This window comes from Cololabis saira, chromosome 2 (genome assembly GCF_033807715.1).
Source record: "Cololabis saira isolate AMF1-May2022 chromosome 2, fColSai1.1, whole genome shotgun sequence".
In the NCBI taxonomy this organism is placed as follows: domain Eukaryota; kingdom Metazoa; phylum Chordata; class Actinopteri; order Beloniformes; family Belonidae; genus Cololabis; species Cololabis saira.
The window spans coordinates 28,422,048-28,444,161 of NC_084588.1; the positions used below are offsets into that span (position 1 = coordinate 28,422,048).

At 41.7% G+C, this 22,114-nt stretch overlaps 1 protein-coding gene across 3 annotated transcripts in view; it reads right to left on the reverse strand.

The window, feature by feature from the left end:
• apba2b (amyloid beta (A4) precursor protein-binding, family A, member 2b) overlaps positions 1-22,114 on the reverse strand; it is a 65,936-nt gene that overhangs the window by 16,212 nt on the left and 27,610 nt on the right. For 2 of the 3 annotated variants that reach the window (XM_061742501.1, XM_061742520.1), the window contains exons 2-6: positions 9,773-10,264; positions 7,980-9,031; positions 4,932-5,012; positions 3,483-3,522; positions 2,920-3,065 (exon numbers count right to left, since the gene is read on the reverse strand). In XM_061742501.1, coding sequence (XP_061598485.1) covers positions 2,920-3,065; positions 3,483-3,522; positions 4,932-5,012; positions 7,980-9,031; positions 9,773-10,244 — 1,791 coding nt within the window. In that variant the 5' untranslated portion in view covers positions 10,245-10,264. Of the gene's footprint in view, positions 1-2,919; positions 3,066-3,482; positions 3,523-4,931; positions 5,013-7,979; positions 9,032-9,772; positions 10,265-15,600; positions 15,686-22,114 lie in introns of those variants that run through there. The other variant, XM_061742510.1, reaches the window with a different exon arrangement.

Genomic DNA, 22,114 nt, shown 5'->3' on the forward strand with positions numbered 1-22,114 from the left:
AAAAAAAAAAAATCATGTGTAAGATCCTCTTTCTTTTTTTGTTCCTGTCTTCCCCACAAAAATATGTATGTAATAATTACAGTACACGATGAGCAACAATGATTGCACATATAAAATGTTTTTCTTATGAGATTCTACAGTGGCCAAAGCACAAAAAAGCTATGACCATCTTATTGTTTTTCTGTGAGTTACACAATGAACATTAAAATGACAGCTACTGCACAGCTTCCCGTCGAGGGTATAACGGATGAGTTTTTGTTCAGCTGAGAGACCATTACAACAAAAGGAATGCTAACTATTGCTATGGTTTTATCCTGACCAGTGAGTGAGTGTACAAGAAAAAATGCAAACACAGCTTAGACACATGAACTGAGGTGAGCAGCCAACCTCTTTTGTTTTCTTTTTCAGCTATTTCTTTTTTTCCCCCAGAATTCCCCTCGTGAGGTACAGTATGTGCCTCAAAGAACGGGCCGATTTAAAGTGTCACATGGTGATAATAAAATACCTTTCATACTGCAATCATGGTTTCACATTTGTAGACAACCACAACATGCTTGAATCAAAGCAGCTGGACTTCCTTGTCTTGATTTTTTAAAACTTCCATCCAGAAAGAACTGAAAAGGCCTCCTGGATGGAAGATGAATTGTCTTCATGAGCTGAGAGAGGGAAGTCCAGGTGCCTCGATTAAAGCATTTGAAGATTATCATGATCTGTATGACTGAGAGTCTACACCAGCATTTTCTAAAATAATGTTTACAACTCAGCCTCAAATTTGTTTTCTTCTACTTTTACTGTTCAGAAGCATGGCTGACAATAATTTCCTTTGTTCAAGTTAAACACTGCAGAAGAAAATATTTCTATTTTTTGAATTAAGGATTTAAAATAAGAAATGCTTTGATTTCAGTGTAAAACGTAAGTCATTGTATTCATCTAAATAAGTCACGCCTGATAAAATGATTTTCCAATGCAGCATAAATGTACATTTCTTTTGTGCAATGCTTGCATCAGAAGCAGTAATAGTGGTTTCTGTAATGTTTGGACTATGCACTGCATTGTTTAATGCAATGCAACACATTTATTTTTAGATGCATGAAAACTTAACTGTAGCCTCACAGGAGAACCTAAATCTATTAGCTTTTACTAATTAAGTGCATGGCAATATAAGCAAAGATTTTAACCTGACGGGTATGTGGTCTGTTTTATACAATCTCTAACAAACCTCCACAGCATATGAACCCCCCACATGCATGCGCTCTGTTAAGACACACGGATGACAATCCAAAATCAATTTTAATGGGGAAAATGTGGGTTAAAGAAGTTGGACCTGAGAAGAGGTACAACAAGAATCCTGCCCAATAACATATTGATTTGGAGCAGCACCATTAAAGCTTTATATATGAAAATATATGTTGTTTTTTTCTTAAGATGGTTACTGAATCTCAGGAACTACAACAAATGACTAGAACAAAGACAAAATGACCACACCTAAGTTCTTCTGAAATTTGGAAGTTTTCTAACACCTGCAATCTGATCAGGAAAACAAACCAAATATCTCACAATCAAGTTAAACAAAGCACAAATAAATGTTTATGTATCCAGCTCCTGAACAAACTGCTCTCCTCACAGCATTCTACTTCATAAAAGTAGATCATCATCCAATATTTAGAAATGTAGTCATGTTGATGTTCACACGGGAGGGAGATAAAAGAGACTAGGTTGCAACCATGCACCAAAACATTAGCACTGAATCCTGTCATCGCATCACAACACAGTTTTCTTTGATCACACACGTTACCTGGCATAGAGGGCTCACATGAGAGAAATGTGGGACTGAAATTCTACCTTTTTCTTGAAAGCAGGGAATTTTGAATCAGGATTTCTGTAAGGCAGAATACATGCACTTCTGACGGAGTAATGCAATCAAGTTCCTAAGAAATAGCATGCTATCAGGTTCCCTCTGTCACACTTGTTGCATTCATCCTTCTTTTGGGAAACAGCCACAGAAAAGCATAATCAGAAAGCCCCATTCCCACTGAGCTGTTTGGTCTGGGCCGGTACAGTGAGGAAGGGTTAAAATGGTCCAGCCAATTCAGGTGAGCGTTCCCACTGCAAGTCAGACAGCCACTGGGCATGCAGGGTTTAAAACAAATGCCTTGTGTGGCGTCAAACTAGGATGATAACAAATGTGATGCCACAAACAACAATGGACGTCGTCCAACAGGTCATTTTTGTTCTGATCGGCTTTTGGTTCTTTGTATGTACATTATGTGCCGCACTATATGAGAGAAAGTTGTAGGTGGCAAAAAGAAACACAGCCAAAAAGAGAAGAAACCTTCTGGCGTTGACTGAATGGCAACTTGGTGTTTGTTTGGCACTTGCTTTTGTCGTGGGCAGTGGCGTTTTTCTGTCTACCAATCAACAGATTGTATTGTGTTACGCCAGAAGCTCCGCCCTAACCCTACCAAACCATTTACCTGACCAAACTGGCCCGGACCGAACTGTTTAGTGGAAACAGAGCTTAAGCGTTAACGAGAGAGATGTAAGGTTTGTTTGTCAGCAGCTCCATTATCCAGCCAGCTGTGTCAAACAGATGTAAATTACACATATATATATATATATATATATATATATAGTAGTATAACAAAAGGTTAAAAGGATCATGAAACAACAACCCCAAAAAAAGAGAAAAAAAAGTGTTTTGGTGAAGTTTCTGAGCTCAATTAACAGATTCTTGATCCTCTGTGATAGTTCCTATTAGCTCCCTAGAATGTCACAGTATTATTAACGTAAAGACAGGAAATAACCATGAAGAACCGTGCTTGACGTTTGACTACATTCCTCCAGATGTTGAATATTTTCAGGCCATGTAGCATAAACTACCAGTATGAGTGTACATGTGAGTGGAAGTCCTTTCAGTACCTTGACCCTGCTGACGGCCTCCTGAGCCTGCATCATACGTATGTTCTTGGAGGGGTTCCGCTCAGACAGCAGCTGGGTAGAGCCCAGGTAGTTCGCAGCGAAGATAATACCGTCAATCAGGTCTTCTGGTTCACAGGGTCCTGGGACTAAGGAGGTGGCGATTTATAGTGAGATGCAAGAAGAGAAAGAAAGCATTTCATTTTTCTTCTTCATTAGGGAGGATTCATTACTGCAGTCAGTCTGAAAAGGCAGATCCAAACACTTTTCCTCTGGCAATATAGCAGGTGGGAGAAGTGAAATGGCCACTGAGAGTGACATTATGGTGTTGTGCTGGTGCTGGGAGCTGAGATTAAAGTGAGATTTGTAAATTAATTTCACACCCAGTTTGCAAAATACACTGTCATGATCTGAAAGTGCAAAAATGTAGCTAAGATCCTCACATTATGCCAAGAAGCAGAATAAGTAAGAGACACAATGAAAGAAACACATTATTTAGAGTTATTCAATGTTATTACAGTGTTTTTGTTATGTTATTAAATAGGTGTGTAGACAAATCCACTTACCATCAACAAAGCTGGGGAATGATGGGACTTTCTTTGTTGGCTGGAAGACAGAGAAGGGATTTAATCATAAATAAAAAATATCATAGTATCAGGTCCATTCTGTGTTGTCAGGGTTATTCTTGACTATGATCAGCTTCTTACAACTCTACTCATACTGACAGATACAGTATGATTTTGAGATTTAGACTTTGAAACTAAAAGCTTTCCCAAAATGAGCTTTTGTTTGATCTTTTGCTTGGTGATGCTCTCATGTTTTCTGTAGAATCTACTTTCTTGAATCAGTCATCTCTGTGAACTTGCTGCATTGTTGCTGATGCCTTGCAAAGAGCTGTGAAGTGTTGCCCAGTTGTCCCACTGGCACAGTCAATGCAAAGAAGGATGAACGCAGGCCATGGCTAACGAGACTGGTCCACTTGGCAGCATTATTCTTTTTTTTCTTCCCATTTCCCACAATCACTCCTTCTTTGTTGTTTTCAATCAGGATACAAAGATAGATTTCTGCAATGTCAGTAAAGATTTCTGATACTTAAAATCTTTCTCTTCCAACTTATATAAGATATGCTTTATTTGCTCAATTGCTATGTTTGAGTTTCATACAAATAGTAAACACAAGGAAGCTCAGCAATGCTAACTACTGTGCTGCAGAAAAGAACTGAGTGACACAAAAAACTCACACACATAAATGGCAACAACTACATAGGTCCTTTATGTAGGTTTCCTGCATAGTTGCTATATATGTGCATACATCTGGCCTCACAGTTTGTTGTGCATCGTATTCACAAGAGAATCAAGTTCAAACATAAAGAAATTTGGAAATCTGCATGGAACACTGATTTGTGGAGAGAAATTCCATCAGGTGCTTGGAACAAGTGGAATAAAATTCCACAAAACATTTCTGTTATTTCAAAAACAAAATCTCACAACACTTAAATTAGGTGTTGTGTTCCAAGAGGTTTCCAGGAGCGGCTGTGGAGAGACTGCAAATCTCATGGACCTCCCACACTGACATTGCTTTGGGAGGTGGAAGAGAGAGGATATAAAGAAAGGAGGAGGTAACTGTGATTCATGATACTCAAATACTCATCCTGACTGGATCTATTTTCTTGTCTGCCGTTAACTACGTACTCAGAATAGTCACTCTGCTCAAGGACAAGGAGTTGTGGGTGGAGTCCACAAAGGAAGCATCCACCACAGACATCTCAGAGAAAAATGGCTCTCATAAAACCACTAGCAGACACGCCGCTCAATTACCACAGCGCTATTGCACTCTAAGCCGAGGACATGAGCTGTGGTTGTAATTACACGATCACTCATTTGCTCAAATGGACACACACATACCCACATGCGCATGCACATAAACACATAAAGATATTCAGTCTAAACTACAACTGACCCCCACAATGGAAAAAGGATGCTGAGGGAAATGCTGCAATAGAAAATCCAACTTACCTCTGGTACGTTGTTGTTCTCTAGGGGAATGTTGAGGTCAGACCGCTGCTGTTTTCTAGGCTGCTCTGCTCCATTGCTCACCTGGGAGATCAACGCAGAAGAACAGGTGCAAGAATATGAGCATTAAGACAAACACAAGGGCACAGCATTGTATAGTAACATCTTTCTGTTTCTGCTGCTGAATGGGCTGACGGGTTTGTGTTTGAAAAAAACATTCTCACATCTGTGGGTTTGCTATAAATGAAGTGAGATTAAAACAAAATAAATGTTTTTCCCTTTGAACCCTTAGTCTATTTTGCTTGTACTGGCATTCTCTTATCAACATCTTTGAGGGTGTTTTGAGGGGGTTAGGTTCAAAATATCAGGACACATTTACCTGAACCCCTAAGCTACAAATATGTCAAACCCATAGGCTGAATCAGTGATTGGATCCTGGTGTCACCTGGAACACTTTGTGCCATCTTTCAATGGCCCACTCTTTCTTAATTGTGTGGATATATATAATAGGTTCAGCACATGATCACACAGAGCAATGATTACCGTGAGTGCTTTGTATTTCAACATACTTGGCTGTTTGTTTTTCTCACTCATGTTTTTTATAATACAGCCAAATGCAACATTATAAACTTATAAAAATCATCTGACTGCAGTGGATCCTAGTAATAGGCTAATATAACTTCAAATGACCAAGAGCATATAACGTTTTTTACTGTGGCATTTTTTGTAGAAATTAAGCCAAAAATAACAAAACCCCCCAAAACAACAAACACAAAGGACCCACCATGATTCCGTAGCTTGTAGATCCTCCTTTACTAGCAATAACTTCCAGTAATAATTTCATGCGTGACTTTAACAGTCTGTCACATTGTTGTGAAAGAGTTTCAGCCGCTTCTTCTACAACATTGCTTCAACTAACATGGACGTTGTTTTTTTTGTGTGAAAAAAGGCTTAGCTTATGGTTCAACTGAGGTTGCACTGACAGAAGTTTAAGACTCACTACAATCAGGAGATTTTGGATATGTTTTTACACAAAGAAAATAAAAAAAAAAAGAAAGAAGAAATACAAACTTTTTGGGCATGCCTGTACATTCATGATTTACATACTACAAATATATATATTTTTTTTAATTTATAGACAAAAATGAATACTATTACAATAACTGCTGGTAGTGCCAGTGATTGTTTATGCAGATATTTTGCATTCATTTTATATTACAGGACTACACTTTCTGTTGACTTTACAATAACAGTGTTGAGGCTACAACAAAAACTTTTCTCTGAGATGTATCTAAATACAAGTGGTGCAATCTTTAATAATAGGGAAGTTTGTTTAATTCATGTCTGCAAAAAGAGGAAGTTTAATTTAGCACTATGAAAAATACCACTTAATTTAACTTGATATCAATTTGGCTGTCCCCGACTGATAATTAACTTTCAATCATATTGAGCACTGAAATGTAATGCTCCTCATTTTAAAACCTCCTCCTCTTTTCAATGCAGCAAAAAAGTGAAATTCAGAGGACTTGTGAATCTGTGCATCATGGTTATTTTAATTTTGCATACATTAAATATAAAAGAGTGCTTAAACACACACGGATAGTTTAAGAGCCCTCATTTAGTGTAAAGGAAAAAAATTCAACAGCTAATTGTACTTACACTTTAAACATCAAAATGATTGCTTTTGGCGATGAAAAACATGGTCATCGAAAAGCCAGATAATCTGCTAGAGTCTTTAGTGTTTGAATCAAACATTAAACACACAAAACAGTAGTAGAAAGATAAAAGTAAAATTATATTTAAAATATTATTTAAAAATCCATTTGATTTTTTATTCTTATATGAGCTTGTGCCAACATATAAATAATTCATAATGGACTATTTTAGAATTAGCAAAAATATACATTACAGAGTTTTGTTTTCAAGTTCATGTGTAGTGATGACCTCCCTTAAGAGTTCTTAATCTGTTGACCTTACCTTTTTGGCTCCATGATAACACGTAAAGTTTGTAATAAATCTTTGTTGCTCTGGTTCAGTTGAGGGGCATGTTGTTGAAGTGTTGTACAGAGAACATTTCATTTGATAACAGAGGGCAATATGACCCAATCATCCCAGTGAGTTTTGGAGTCACGTGACCATGCAGTGCTCTGTAAATGTTTCCAATTTAATCTTGTTTACACTGACCCACTTCTGTGGTATATATGATCTCCATGCAGTGAAAGTAGAAATATATGTGCTCACTGTGGAGCAGGTGTGTATCAGCTCACTGCCCTCAGGAGCTTTTCCTGTTCTGCTTTTAACAATTTAAAGGGTAAGGGAAGAACTCATGCATTTTCGTTTAACGCTTATTCTTGAACTGAAAAATGACACACTTTTTTCTATTCATTTCTGCATTCTGATCCTCTGTAGAAAAAATAATGAGCAAAGCCCTTATATAGCCTGAAAAAAATAACAGTAGCAGCCCTTTGTTTTTAACCCTTTTTTTTTTTTTTTTTTTACATTTTTCTTTCATTTCTGTGTTGTGTTTATACCAGTAATTGAAACTACACATACAGTATAACCCTGTGGCTACACCACCGCTAAATAAAACATATTTTTACAACACATTACTGATGTCTGAGAGGACCAAACAAAGTAATGTAAACACTTAATTGGCTTTGCTTTTATCAGTTACCTCATACAAAAACGTGTTTCTTTTTCTTCTCAGGAAAAAGCAGCACCTACATTTGAGTATGTGAGCCACCCATGCCTTGGGCACTGATGCAACACCATCCCATCACAGTTGCTCCATTTTGGACCTTACACAAGTGATAGCTTGTGTAGAGTTTATCTTTAGCAAGTGCAACCTTGCATCTATTTATATATATATATATATATATATATATATATATATATATACATAATATATATACGTGTATTGTATATATATTGTACTGACTGAATTAAATATTTATTCCAAGCAAAGAAACCTTATAGCAGGTTGGATTAATTTAGGGTTCAATGTAAAACAACAGCAATGCTCAGAACTTTTCTGCTTCCTCAACAGCTCACCTGCTCTTGTGACCACCTCCGTCTGTCTTCAGGGGAGCGTGGATGTGCCTTGATGCCCCTCTGGAGGTCAGGGTTGTTGTGGTGCATGGAGGGAAGGTTCAGGGACTTGGGCCTGCTGTCATGGCGATGGTGTGCTGGTTGGTATGGAGCTGCCTCAGAATTAGGATGATTGTAATCACTTGGTGCAGGGTCCTGTGCCAGCTCCTCCGGGCTTTGGTCGGTACCGCTGCTTAGACTCCCCATGCTCATACTCATTTTAATTTCAGCAACAATTTGGTCAATGTCCTCCTCAGCCTCCTCACCTGTTTCCCCTTCTACCACCAACACTTTACGGCTACGGTATGGAGAGACCACCACTGAGTTTCCGTTGTCTTCTGGAACATAGTAATCTCCAGTGTAAGCCCTTTCATGTCCCTCCTCATCACCTTCATCGTCTTCCTCCTCATTGGGGCAATAGTCTTCACTATCTGCCTCTTCCTCCTCCTCTCTGTCATCCAGTCGGGTATGCAAGGTGTCTTGCAAGGCAGGCTGGTGGTGGTAGTGATGGTGATGGTGGTGGTCCAGGATGGGTTCTGGTCGTCCATTGTATATCTGTTCATCAGGATCTTGCTCCACAACCTCACAGCGGACCTCCCCCTCCCCTTCACCCCACTCCTCTACCCTTTGTCTCTCATTTCCAGCCCACTGCTCCTGTCTGACCTGCCCCTCTTCTCCCCACTCTCCTTGCACCTCCTCATCTCCCTCTCTCCACTCTTCTCTCCCTTCTTCCTCCTCTTCTCTCCACTCCTCTCTCATTGGCCCTTCTCCCTCCTGATTTTCTACCCATTCTTCCTCTCTCACACCTCCCTCTGCCTCCCCCTCCTCGGCCCACCCTTCCACAGCCTCCTGGCATTCATCAGCATGAGATGTGGCTGGCTGCATGGTGCCGGCACAGTCACCCTGGGTGTGATGGCAATCTCCCTGGGTGCTGCAATCCATACCCTCCATGTAGCTGTCATCTTCTGGGCAATAGCGGATGTAGTAAGTCACGCCCTCGTCCTCCTCTGCCAGTCCTGAGGGAGTCAATAGCCAGAAACATTTATGATATCTGGATTTTTTTGTTAGAGGGTGGTTCAGGAGACTCTTTAGTTATGCTGATCTAGCAGCAGTCTAGATCAGCATAACTAAAGAGTACATCCTAAAATACACTGGGCATCTCCACTCTGCTCTCCTTACTCTTATTATATTATAAATATAGATTCTTGATAATTGCTCTCTATCAAGCCAGTAAAGTCCAGGTGACCCTAAGAAGTTGACATTTTTATTGTTTGATTGGTAATCCTCAATAATTACTACATACTATAATAAGTAATTACTACTACTAATAATTACAATAATAAGATAGTGTTGTTTGGAAATTTGGTATGGAGAATAGTGTTTCTTTTTATGGTAACATAAGAGACTCCAGCACAAAAAATAATTGCTCAATATTTCAGTTTTTGACCAAAAACTTGCAAAACTAATGTCTTTCTTAGCAGCCCTTAGTATTAAGGGTTAATTAGAAAATTTGGCAAACATTGTAAATATCTGTAGGTTCACACTTTTAACAAGTATCAAACTGAAAGCTCCGTAGGTTTATAGAGCTGCTAGCATGGTGCATCTCTGTAAACTTTAACCTTAACCTTAATTTAATTGGTCTGTCCAAACAAACACAGTTGGTATGGAAATCAAATGTTTTGAAAGTTAAACCCATACACAGAATGTATCATGAATGAAGGTGATAATGAAAACTTGATGACTGGCATAAGACTCACCATCGTCATAGTCTTCCTCATCATCTGAGGTGTTGTTGATATAGTCAGAGCTGGAGTCATCATCCAGGCTGTCACCTCCACCATTGAAGTCTACCTGGTCAGCAGGGTCATGGTTACGTTCTGGTGTAGATGGTGTCGCCGGCCGCTGGTTTTCAATCTCCACATCAGCATCTTTATTGCTGTACCTCTTCACTTCCACCTCTGCATTTGCATCTTCTTCAGGATGACTGTGACCAATGCCTTGAGCCTTGGGACAGGAATATTGTGCCTTACGGGTATGTGAGATGGTTTTCAAATCATGTGACTTATTGTGGTAGCGTAGTGGGCGTTGCCTTGCTGGAAGTGCTTTTAGATCACAAGAGTCTGCAGGATGAGTACTGGGACAGGAAGCAGGGCCTTGAGTAGCCATGTTGTTTCCCCCACCGGTCCCTGGCCTTTTCCTTTGAGCCATGACTGGCAGCTTACAATCCATTCATTGTTAGTGGCTTTATACTATGAGACAGAGAAACACAAAGGAGCAAAGCTTTAGAGCAACACAAAATAGAGCTTTTAATTCAACCTTGAAAATGCATAATGGAGAGAAACATTTTGCAGTAGTAAATTAAAGGGGACCTATTATGGCATCTAATACCTATTTTAAACAGGCCTTGAATGTCTTAAAAACAAGCTTTTGATTGTTTTTGCTAAATAAATTAGAAATTCAGCCTCTGAGCCATGTCTTTATCTTCCCATTCTCTAAACTCATTCTCTATGTGGGATTCTGAGTGGGCGGGGAGGCTATGATAATGAGGCACTGTGCTGATTCGCTGCCTTAATGACGCGATACACCGCTATGAAAAAATGGCGGAAGCTCAGGCCGGCAGAGTTAGTTTTGGGCGTGGTTTCACGCATCGGAGGCCAACTGATGTAAATCTGATGTTACGTAACGACGGGAGCAGAATCTGAACGGCTCGTAGAAGCCACATCATACTGGATGGCTCATCCGGGCGGCTGTACAGACACTGCAGAATTTGGTTGCTTTCCTCCTTCTCTGAGTTGGCAGGCTGAGGGGAGACCACTTTATATATGTTAAAGCAAGAGAAAAACCCCTCCTTGAACCGCCACCTTACTGTGGTGGAGGGGTTTGTGTGCCCGAGTGATCCTAGGAGCTATGTTGTCGGGGGCACTTTCGCCCCTGGTAGGGACTCCCATGGCAAACAGGTCCTGGGTGACGGGCCAGACTAAGAGCGGTTCACAAGCCTTTCATGATGACAAGTAAATCGAGGGCCGTTACGTCGCCCGGATCGGCGTCACCGGGGCCCCGCCCTGGAGCCAGGCCTGGGGTTGGGGCTCGTAGGCGAGCGCCTGGTGGCCGGGTCTTTGCCCGTGGGACCCGGCCGGGCTCAGCCCGAAACGGCGACGTGGGTCCGCCTTCCAGTAGGCCCACCACCCGCAGGAAGGACCATGGCAGGCCGGTGCATTGTGGGCTGGGTAGCAGTCGTGGCGGGGTGCCTCGACGACCCAATCCCTGGACATCAACCCTCACAGTGGGGACATGGAATGTCACCTCGCTGGGGGGGAAGGAGCCGGAGCTTGTGCGTGAGGTTGAGAGATACCGGTTAGAGATAGTCGGGCTCACCTCCACACATAGCTTGGGCTCTGGAACCCAGCTCCTTGAAGGGGGCTGGACCCTCCACTACTCTGGAGTTGCCCAGGGTGAGAGGCGGCGGGCTGGTGTGGGCTTGGTTATAGCCCCCCAGCTCAGCCGCCAGGTGTTGGAGTTCACCCCGGTGAACGAGAGGGTCGCTTCCCTGCGCCTTCGGGTCGGGGATAGGTCTCTCACTGTTGTTTGTGCCTACGGGCCGAACAGCAGTGGGGAGTACCCGGCCTTCTTGGAGTCCCTGGGAGGAGTACTTGATAGTGCTCCAACTGGGGACTCCATTGTTCTACTGGGGGACTTCAACGCTCACGTGGGCAATGACAGTGATACCTGGAGAGGCGTGATTGGGAGGAACGGCCTCCCCGATCTGAACCCGAGTGGTGTTTTGTTGTTGGACTTCTGTGCGAGTCGCAGTTTGTCCATCACGAACACCATGTTCAAGCATAAGGGTGTCCATCAGTGCACGTGGCACCAGGACACCCTAGGCCGGAGGTCAATGATCGACTTTGTTGTCGTTTCATCTGACCTTCGGCCGCATGTCTTGGACACTCGGGTGAAGAGAGGGGCTGAGCTGTCAACTGATCACCACCTGGTGGTGAGTTGGATGCGCTGGCGGAGGAGGAGGTTGGACAGACCGGGCAGACGCAAACGGATTGTGAGGGTCTGTTGGGAACGTCTGGCTGAGCCCTCTGTCAGGGACATCTTCAACTCCCACCTCCGGGAGAGCTTCTCTCGGATCCCGGGGGAGGCGGGGGACATCGAGTCCGAGTGGACCATGTTCTCTGCCTCCATTGTCAACGCGGCGGCTCGAAGCTGTGGACGCAAGGTCTCCGGTGCCTGTCGTGGCGGCAATCCTAGAACCCGGTGGTGGACACCAGAAGTACAGGATGCCGTCAGACTGAAGAAGGAGTCCTACCGGGCTATGTTGGCCGGTGGGACTCCTGACGCAGTAGATAGGTACCGGCAGGCCAAGCGGGCCGCGGCTCGAGCAGTCTTGGAGGCAAAAACTCGGGTCTGGGAGGAGTTCGGGGAGGCCATGGAGGAGGACTTTCGGTCGGCCTCGAGGAAATTCTGGAGGACCGTTCGGCGCCTCAGAAGGGGGAAGCAGTACTCTGCCGGCACCATTTATGGTGCTGGTGGGGAGCTGTTGACCTCGACTGGGGACATTGTCGGACGGTGGAAGGAATACTTTGAGGATCTCCTTAACCCGACTGACATGCCTTCCACTGAGGAAGCAGAGGGTTGGGGCTCGGAGGCGTGCTCATCCATCACCCAAGCCGAGGTCACCGAGGTGGTTCGTAAGCTCCTCGGTGGCCGTGCACCGGGGGTGGATGAGATTCGCCCTGAGTACCTCAAGTCTCTGGATGTCGTAGGGCTGTCTTGGCTGACACGCCTCTGCGACATTGCATGGAGGAAGGGGGCAGTACCGCTGGGGTGGCAAACCGGGGTGGTGGTCCCTCTGTTTAAAAAGGGGGACCGGAGAGTGTGTTCCAACTACAGGGGGATCACACTTCTCAGCCTCCCGGGGAAAGTCTACGCCAGGGTACTGGAGAGGAGATTACGGCCGATAGTCGAACCTCGGATTCAGGAGGAACAATGCGGTTTTCGTCCCGGTCGTGGAACACTGGACCAGCTCTATACCCTCCGCAGGGTGCTCGAGGGGTTCATGGGAATTTGCCCAACCAGTCTACATGTGTTTTGTGGATCTGGAGAAGGCATTTGACCGCGTCCCTCGTGCCATTTTGTGGGGGGTGCTGAGTGAGTATGGAGTCCGGGGCCCTCTACTAAGGGCTGTCCGGTCTCTGTATGATCGAAGCAGGAGTCTGGTTCGCATTGCCGGCAGTAAGTCAGACTTGTTCCCGGTGCATGTTGGACTCCGGCAGGGCTGCCCTTTGTCACCGGTCCTGTTCATAATTTTTATGGACAGGATTTCTAGGCGCAGCCAGGGGCCGGAGGGGATCCGGTTTGGGAACCTCAGGATTTCATCTCTGCTTTTTGCAGATGATGTTGTCCTGTTGGCTTCATCAGACCGGGACCTCCAGCATGTGCTGGGGCGGTTTGCGGCCGAGTGCGACGCGGCAGGGATGAGAATCAGCACCTCCAAGACCGAGGCCATGGTTCTCGACCGGAAAAGGGTGGCATGCCTTCTCCGGGTGGGTGGAGAAGTCCTGCCTCAGGTGGAGGAGTTCAAGTATCTCGGGATCTTGTTCACGAGTGAGGGAACAATGGAGCGTGAGATTGACAGGCGGATCGGTGCAGCGTCCGCAGTAATGCGGTCGATGTACTGGACCGTCGTGGTAAAGAGGGAGCTGAGTCGAAAGGCGAAGCTCTCGATTTACCGGTCAATCTACGCCCCTACCCTCACCTATGGTCATGAACTTTGGGTAGTGACCGAAAGGACAAGATCGCGGATACAAGCGGCCGAGATGAGTTTCCTCCGCAGGGTGGCTGGACGCTCCCTTAGAGATAGGGTGAGGAGTTCGGTCACCCGGGAGGAGCTCGGAGTCGAGCCGCTACTCCTCCACATTGAGAAGAGTCAGCTGAGGTGGCTTGGGCATCTGTACCGGATGCCTCCTGGACGCCTCCCTAGGGAGGTGTTCCAGGCATGTCCCACCGGGAGGAGACCCCGGGGAAGACCCAGGACACGCTGGAGAGACTATGTCTCTCGGCTGGCCTGGGAACGCCTCGGACTCCCCCCGGAAGAGCTGGAGGAAGTGTCTGGGGTGAGGGAAGTCTGGGCATCCCTGCTGAGGCTGCTGCCCCCGCGACCCGGTAACGGATAAAGCGGGAGAAGATGAGTGAGTGAGTGAGAGCAAGAGAAAAACGTGTTTTTCATAATAGGTCCCCTTTAAGTAAGACAATATTTTAAAACAAGAACAGCCAGTCATAAACTAAGATTAACATTGTGCAGTGTTCTTTATCTACACTTATTCTTTTAGATTCTTAGAAGTGAAGATTCTTCAGTGCTCTTTTGCTAAGAGATATGACAGACTGTTGTTTTACAGTAAATTACATAACAACTGATATCATGACAATCCATACAGGACTGATAGACTCAAGAATCTATGAAGTGATATTTCTTTTTAAGTTTATATGTTTATATACATGTATGTATATACACACACACACACACACATATAATATATATATATATATATATATATATATATACACACATACATACATACATACATACATACATACATACATACATACATACATACATACATACATACATACATACATACATACATACATACATACATACATACATACATACATACATACATACATACATACATACATAAATAAAACATTCACGTACAATATGTACAACACTGTGCTTGTCTCCAAAACAAGGCAGAAAATGAAAGTACTAAAGCTCAGAATTCTTTAATTAATCATTTCAGCTCGTTCCAAAGAAGGTAAATACATGCCGTAGATATCAAAATATGGCTGCATGCAAGGCTTGTCATTATCCCAGGTAGTCTTTAAAAATGTTAAAGGAGCAATAAAGAAGTCATGCAGCTCATTATTTTGATACACTGAATGGGATGTTATAAAAAGAGACCAAAACAGGATAATGTCATACAGAATGATGCCAAACCAACACCAGCTAATAGACTTCACGAGACCCTAATAACTATTTTACTATTAGTTGTGATGTATTTCCACATGCAACTTAAAGGTTCTAAGTTGCATATTTTTCATCCTTTTATTCACCATTCTCTCCCTCCCTAAAGCACCCTCCAGTTGCCACGAACAACTACCCTCAGAGGGGTGTTGTTGCTTATCTCCTGTGATCTCTCTCTATAATTAAGTTTTCCATCACAAGTGGTTAAACTGGTTAATGAGCTCTACACAACCTGCAGACACACAGACACACCTCCACTAAAACACAAACACATGTATGAATGTGCCCCAAAACACAGTTGGATATCAAAGAGCAGAACTTGCACTTAAAAAAACATTTGTTAGGCTTTGAATGCAAAGTATGATGGTTACTACTGATCAAACAATACTATGAAAACATTGACTTGTAACACCTGATGTAATATAGTGACAGCTATATCATCTTAAACAACTGATAGAAGCTTTTAAGTCTTAATTTTTTGCCAGTTATCTAAATAATGCACATTTTAGTTAATATCTAGGACACAATGCACTGAATAATCACTGTGTCTCTTACCTGGAGACGGGGCGTGATACACAATAGTGCTGGGATCTGTTGTTTCCTTTGCTTCCCTCCCTCATGCTTTTCCTTGCTCCTCCCATCCCCCAATAGCTGCTACACAGAATGCACCTCTGTGACACCACCCTCTGTCTTCCTTCTCATTATATCCCAACATCATCATGTATGAGCATAGCCACGCCTAAACCAATACCCTAAAGCTAGGTGGGGGATTGGTTACTAGGGGTAACTGTATCCCCTGGGGACCGATAGCCTTTGACCTCCTCTTTGTTGGCTTATTTGGTCCACAAGTCGCGTTTTTGGCAGGGTGTTGCACAATTGCTGCTTTGTTCAGATTTCCCATAACATGTTTTTATTTGTTTTCATTCCGTGGCTTCAATTAAAATTACCATGTAATCTGAGAAATATTTGAGATTTGACTGTGCTTATGCCATTTGAGAGCATTTGGACATAAATGGTAAAACCATCATAACAGGACAAGGGAGAATGATACCACCTGTTCATTATCATTATTGATTTGGAATGAATTATCAAACATAGTGCACCCACAAATGCACAGAAGAAGCATCACAGTGTGGATGTTTTGCACTTGCCCTGTAATGGTTTCTGAGCATTTTTCTACCAACCAACCCAGAACCTACAATTTAAATGTATCCAAAGATCATAATTAAATAGAAAAATATTAACTTTTTTCTTTACATTTGTTATTCATTTATCTTGATTCCATTTTGTTTCAACTCATAAAGATTTTTGTAAAAATACTTTCAAACTTTCTTCAATAATATCTGTCTGCCACTTCTACAAGTAAAGAATTTTGGGGAATATTTGCTGGAACTATAGTTGTATCCTTGATTTCAAATAGACGCTTTTATTAGGTAAATCCTATAGGATGTCTCTAGGACTGCCACTAACGATTATTTTCTAGGCGATGAATCTTTTGATTATTTTTTCAAATTAATTGATTGATCTATTGATTATTTCTTTTTGATTAATTGATTAATCTAACAATTTTTGGGGGGGATTAATTGATTAATCTAACGATTATTTTTTACGATTAATCCCATGATGATTTTTTTTCCCACTTTTACATATATCTTTCTGTTAAATGCCAACAAATAATACATTTTACCATTTTCACAATTCTTTTACTTTTAAATGTAAAAAAATAAAATACATTTCAAATATAAACCAAAGCAAAAGTGCATAATTTGTTTTATTCAGAACAATTTCCATAAAACATAACTTATTCAAAGCCGAAAAAGTGCAAACACTGTTTAAAAGATCACTTTGTGTAAAAGTCCATAACACTAACAGTAAATTCTGCCCAAAGTTGTAAATCTGAATGATTTTCCATCAGAAGCTTTAATCACTGCAATCTTAAATGATCTTTTACCAGGTGATAGCACAAAAAGGGATGTATATTTGCCAACTGTTATATACTGTAGCCTATAAAACAGACAGCACAAACATGACATTAATAGAAATTAATATTGTTTAGTGCTCAAAAAAGACAAATAGGCTGGAACACTTTGAAACAGGTAATCGTTAGCATCATTAGATTTTTTACACGAGAAAATTATTAAACCACAACTTACTAACAAATTACAGTTAATGCAGCTAATGCGTTTACTGTCACTCAATAATTAGGTAAATGCTTATATTGTTGTAGCCCAGTCACTTTAAGGTTTGAGAACCACAGGATATTTTCATTTAAGATGCTAACCCATGCCGGTTGTGCTGCTGTAATATGTTATTTCAATTTTACAGAGCGTACAGAGCTCATGCGATTAATGCATGCTACTTGTACTCGCCATTGTCAAGGTGTTGTGTACATGCGGCGGCATGAGAAACATCGACACATTCTATGCAAGTCGACGTATTTACGTAATCGACATAATTGTCAACGCATTGTTGCACCTTTATGTCTCTGTGCAGGAAAGCTTTGTGTCAGGGAGTGAAGGGAGTCAATTCCAAATAAATTATGTTGGCATATTCTTTAAATTGTTTTCAATTTAAGGGTTTTACCTCACACCTTTTTGACATAAATCTGTACTACTACTATATCAGTATATTAACAAACTTGGATTGATTCCAATACTTTAATTCCAAATAGATTCTGGGTTGATTCTAATATTAGCCCCATTCACCCTTACCCTATGCTTCTGATTCTTTGTGTACATTAAATCTGTTTTGAGCATACTCAGGAACTGATGAAACTTTGGTCTGGCTAAAATTGAGAACTTACATGGCTAAATCTTTAACCTCATCCCACCAGAATGCCCCTTCAACAACTGTAATATGTTACAATACAATAAGTGTAGCCTGAAGACACTGTTGGACCACAGCCATGGTAAAACACAGAGAAATGGGCTGCACAAACAACGAGGCCTAAGCACATGGTGTTTTAGAAAAAGAACTACCAAAATGAGCCAAAATCCCACTAGGCTTTTATGACATCTAGGTGAGAGATAAAGTATCACCCCCTCATTGGCTTTTAAATCCAATAAAACATCAGCAAGGGGGTTCTTGGCGATGTGCAGCAGCTCAAGCCGGGCCATAAATACTCCAGTCCCCACTCTCTCACTCCCCTTCTTTTTCAAACCAATCACATCTCTCCTGACCCTGGGAGTTGTGAAGGCCACAGCTCGCGACAAGCCAACAGCTAAGGCTAGTGCCCTCCATTACTGCTTCTTAAGAACCCAGTTGCCAGGAAACAGCAAACAGATCTCCTGTCTGGGCACAGCACTGCAGTAAAGTGACCTGCAAATGTTCTTATGGCCTGACAGACAGAAAGAGGCACCCATGCATGCCCAACAATGTGTTAACATCCAGATTGACCCAGAGACAAATGAAAAGCCCAAGAGGAACACTGATCTCACAACCCTCGCTTTAATTGTTTAATCAGAGTGAGTCCAACTGTATGTCCAGCTGCAACTGTGTATATTCCTTATTGCTGATACAGTGTGTTTTCTCACGGCTAGTTTAATCTATTATTATATTACACAGCTTGGTTCAAAAAAAGATTTTGGTCCCAATGGTTTGATTTTACACCCCTGATAACTCTGGAAGGGGTGATTTTTTTTTGTGCCAAGCCAGGAGAGTGTAAATCAAGCAAAACATGTCTTTCTAATATGATTGATTGACAGTTGGCTCAGTCAATAGCTAGCCATTTCCCCTTCCACATCCGTAATGCTACCGCGCTTAGCGAAGCAGCCAGCCATTTGTATTAACCCATCATTTTAGATTTTGCTGTTGAGTATGTCCTGCTGCTGTAAATGCCTACTGGCAGCTCTGCAGATATTTCGGCGGGGTTCACCTGAAGGAGCTGGCAGCAAAGCTAACTTTGATTGACATATGGTGAGCTCGATCTTCCGTTTATGTCAGCTTGATGAGCAACAAATTTTATGTTTGTCATTGTTTGTCCGTGGGTATTTTCCAATTTTATTTTGAGTATTGGGAATTGACCATCTTTAATACTGTTTATAAATTCTATTTGAATGAAAGTTGTTTGTGGTTATTTTGCAACATCAGCTGTAAAGGTCTGTGCTTGCACTCCTTCTTTCTCTGTTGCTCTAAAGCGTACACATAAGACAACAATCAGGTAGTTCTCGATTGTCAGGTAGTGTTTAATTATTTGATTTTATCAATAAACTCCTCTGTTGTTAAAAAAAATTATCATTTATTAATAACTTTGAATAACCAAACAAGCACTTTTTCAAGCACAACACCACATTGCTTCCATATACAAACCCTCTTTATTTCACACAATTATGTCCAAATGAATCTCTCCTGGATGAGCAGGTTCCCTGCTTTATCTTTAACCGATTTAATGACATTGTCCAGTCCATTCCCCTTGGGAACCAGAACCGAAAAGGAGTGCCTTGCGGAAATGAATCATTGACTTGTGCAAAAAGAAGTCCAGCTGACTCCATCACTGTGTAGGCTACTCATTTCTATATCCTGCCTGAACACACACCAAGTATCTGTCTCCCACACAAACGCTCTGATATGTAGGCACTGATTTGAGTTACCTTCATCTGTTAAAAAAATTTGAAAATTCATGACGCACGCACGCGCGCACGCACGCACGCGCGCACGCACGCAGTGTTAACAGCACACCAGCCAGCCTAAAATATCTCATTTGTCTGTTTTGAGCTACAGATGGGGCCCACTTATGCAGCAGTATTTCCAAAGTCATCACATATTCATAAATGCCACAAAAAGCTTCAGCAACTAAAAGATAAAGCTTTAAATTGCCCTCAGACTTCCACCTTGTCTTATAAGAAACTGAATGCATGTGCATTTGGATAGAACCATGCAGAATGTGTGTACGCTTAAAAGCAGGACTCAAGAGTAGGCAGAGAGGGAGAGCAGCAGTCCGAAAGCAGCAGATGGCTTGGTAAGAAGGGCCTCGGGAATACTGATGTCTCTGCTTTGAATATTTTGTCATGACCTCACCAGCGATCACACCATTGAAAGACGGTCAGACTCTGACAGGGAGGAGGTAAGACGGAACAAACGAACTTTGAGGAAACCTCAGAGGGTGAAGATTATCTTCCTAAAAATACTGTATGCTAATGCAGTATGACATAAACTAATCCTATAGGGGAATGAATGCTTAAATTGTGAGAAAGAAGTATATCTATATTTTCAGTGCGAAGGTAAAAAAACAAAAAACAAGGCAATGATCGATCTCTCACCAGAGCAAATTTTTCCACTGTTTGACATTGTTCAACGCCATTGTGGTTATGTAAAAATTCTGATTCAAGTAAATAATTCCTATTAGTTTTTTTAGCAATTCAAAATTGAATAAATTATTTATTTAGATTGTAATTAAAATCTTGGAAGAACTACAGCATGTCAATGAGTTTTGAAATTCTAAAACAGAATTCATTAAACTTAACACACATTTTTGCACCTTCACATTGTGACAAATATGAAAAAAATGTAATTTTACCCAGTTTCTTGACAGGCCTACTGATGCCGATCGTGTGCAGATCATCTTTTTTAGAACTTTTTGCTGCAGAGTATCATCATTTAACTGTAAAATAGTTACAGTTGGGACTTCTAAAGTAATGACATTGTAAACAGTCTTGTTGAAAAGGTTCAGAATCATTGTATTTATTATTCCAAGTTAATTTCCACGCTGATGCTTCCTATTAACTATAAGGTGCATGTCGAGCAGTACTTACCACATCTAAACATTGTCAGCATTAATTGGACTGAACTTATTTGACAATGTGTTAGAATGAAAGTCTGCATTTGTTCTGTTTTATGTCAGAATAGTTTACAATATATTTAAGTCTGTTAATCGTTTTGCCATTCAAAGTTTATCTGACAATACTGTAAAGGAACCCTTTTTTTTGCTGCATCATGACTGAACCCTAGTCTACATTCAATCCAGAGAAAGTAAAACTTTTATGTTGACTTGTCAGCTGCTTTAAAAAAGAAACTGTGGTCTTTAATCTTTCTCGCTCTTTCTGAGTGCATTGCACCAAGCAGTAAGGATTATACTTAAAGTCAAATCCAATCTGTTGGATTTCTCAGCTAGGAAATTCTCTACACATTAGCTAATGTTGGACTACATATAGCTGAAGTGGAATAGTTTTAATGGAACTCAATTATAATGAACTGGACAAACTAATTGAATTGTAACAAATCTGACCGATTTGGATTACTGGAGTTGGCTGTAATTAACTGTATGCTAATTGAATATATTTACGCTTTTAAAGTTCCCTGAGATGACTTTGTTGTGAACCAATATTATACAGTATAAACAAGCAGAACTGAGACCTACACACACACACACACACACACACACACACACACACACACACACACACACACACACACACACACACACACACACACACACACACACACACACAAACATTTAGGGTGTACAGTAACATCACGGTTCTGAAAGAAGAACAGCTATAAGTAAAAGGTCTCATAGTCAACAGTGTAATTCCTCATTGGCTCCTTCTGTATATGTCATATGGCACTTTTCCACTACCACCTACTCGGCTCTACTCATCTCAGCTCGGCTCTATTCCACTCGGCCTAGTTTCTTTTCCATGACAATTCATCACCTGGAGCAGAAGTGGGCGGGTTGGAGCGAAGCTGCTGTGACGTATTTGATTGTGTGATCTAAACGAAGAAGACAACAACACTCAAGATGTAGATAATGGAGGAGATGATAGATGTGCTGCTGGGTCTGTGACTTGTGTTCGATACCAAGTTAAAAAATTAGAGTGAGAAAGCTTCAAGCGGTGATGCTTTTTAATTTCCTTTGGTTTGTCTAGGCGCTGCTGAAAAGTCCGTTGGTAGCCGCGAGCAGTTATGAAGTGATAGAGCTCCTGGTAGATCTGGTCGTTCCTTATCGCCCGTCTAGATCCCTTTTTAATTCTCTCCTGAGACACCGGAGGGGTATTCTAGGAAGCGGGTTTAGTGAAAAGTCTGAGTTTGTTAAGCCTGAGATCAGGGAAATCCGGAGTTTTCAGTTCCAGAA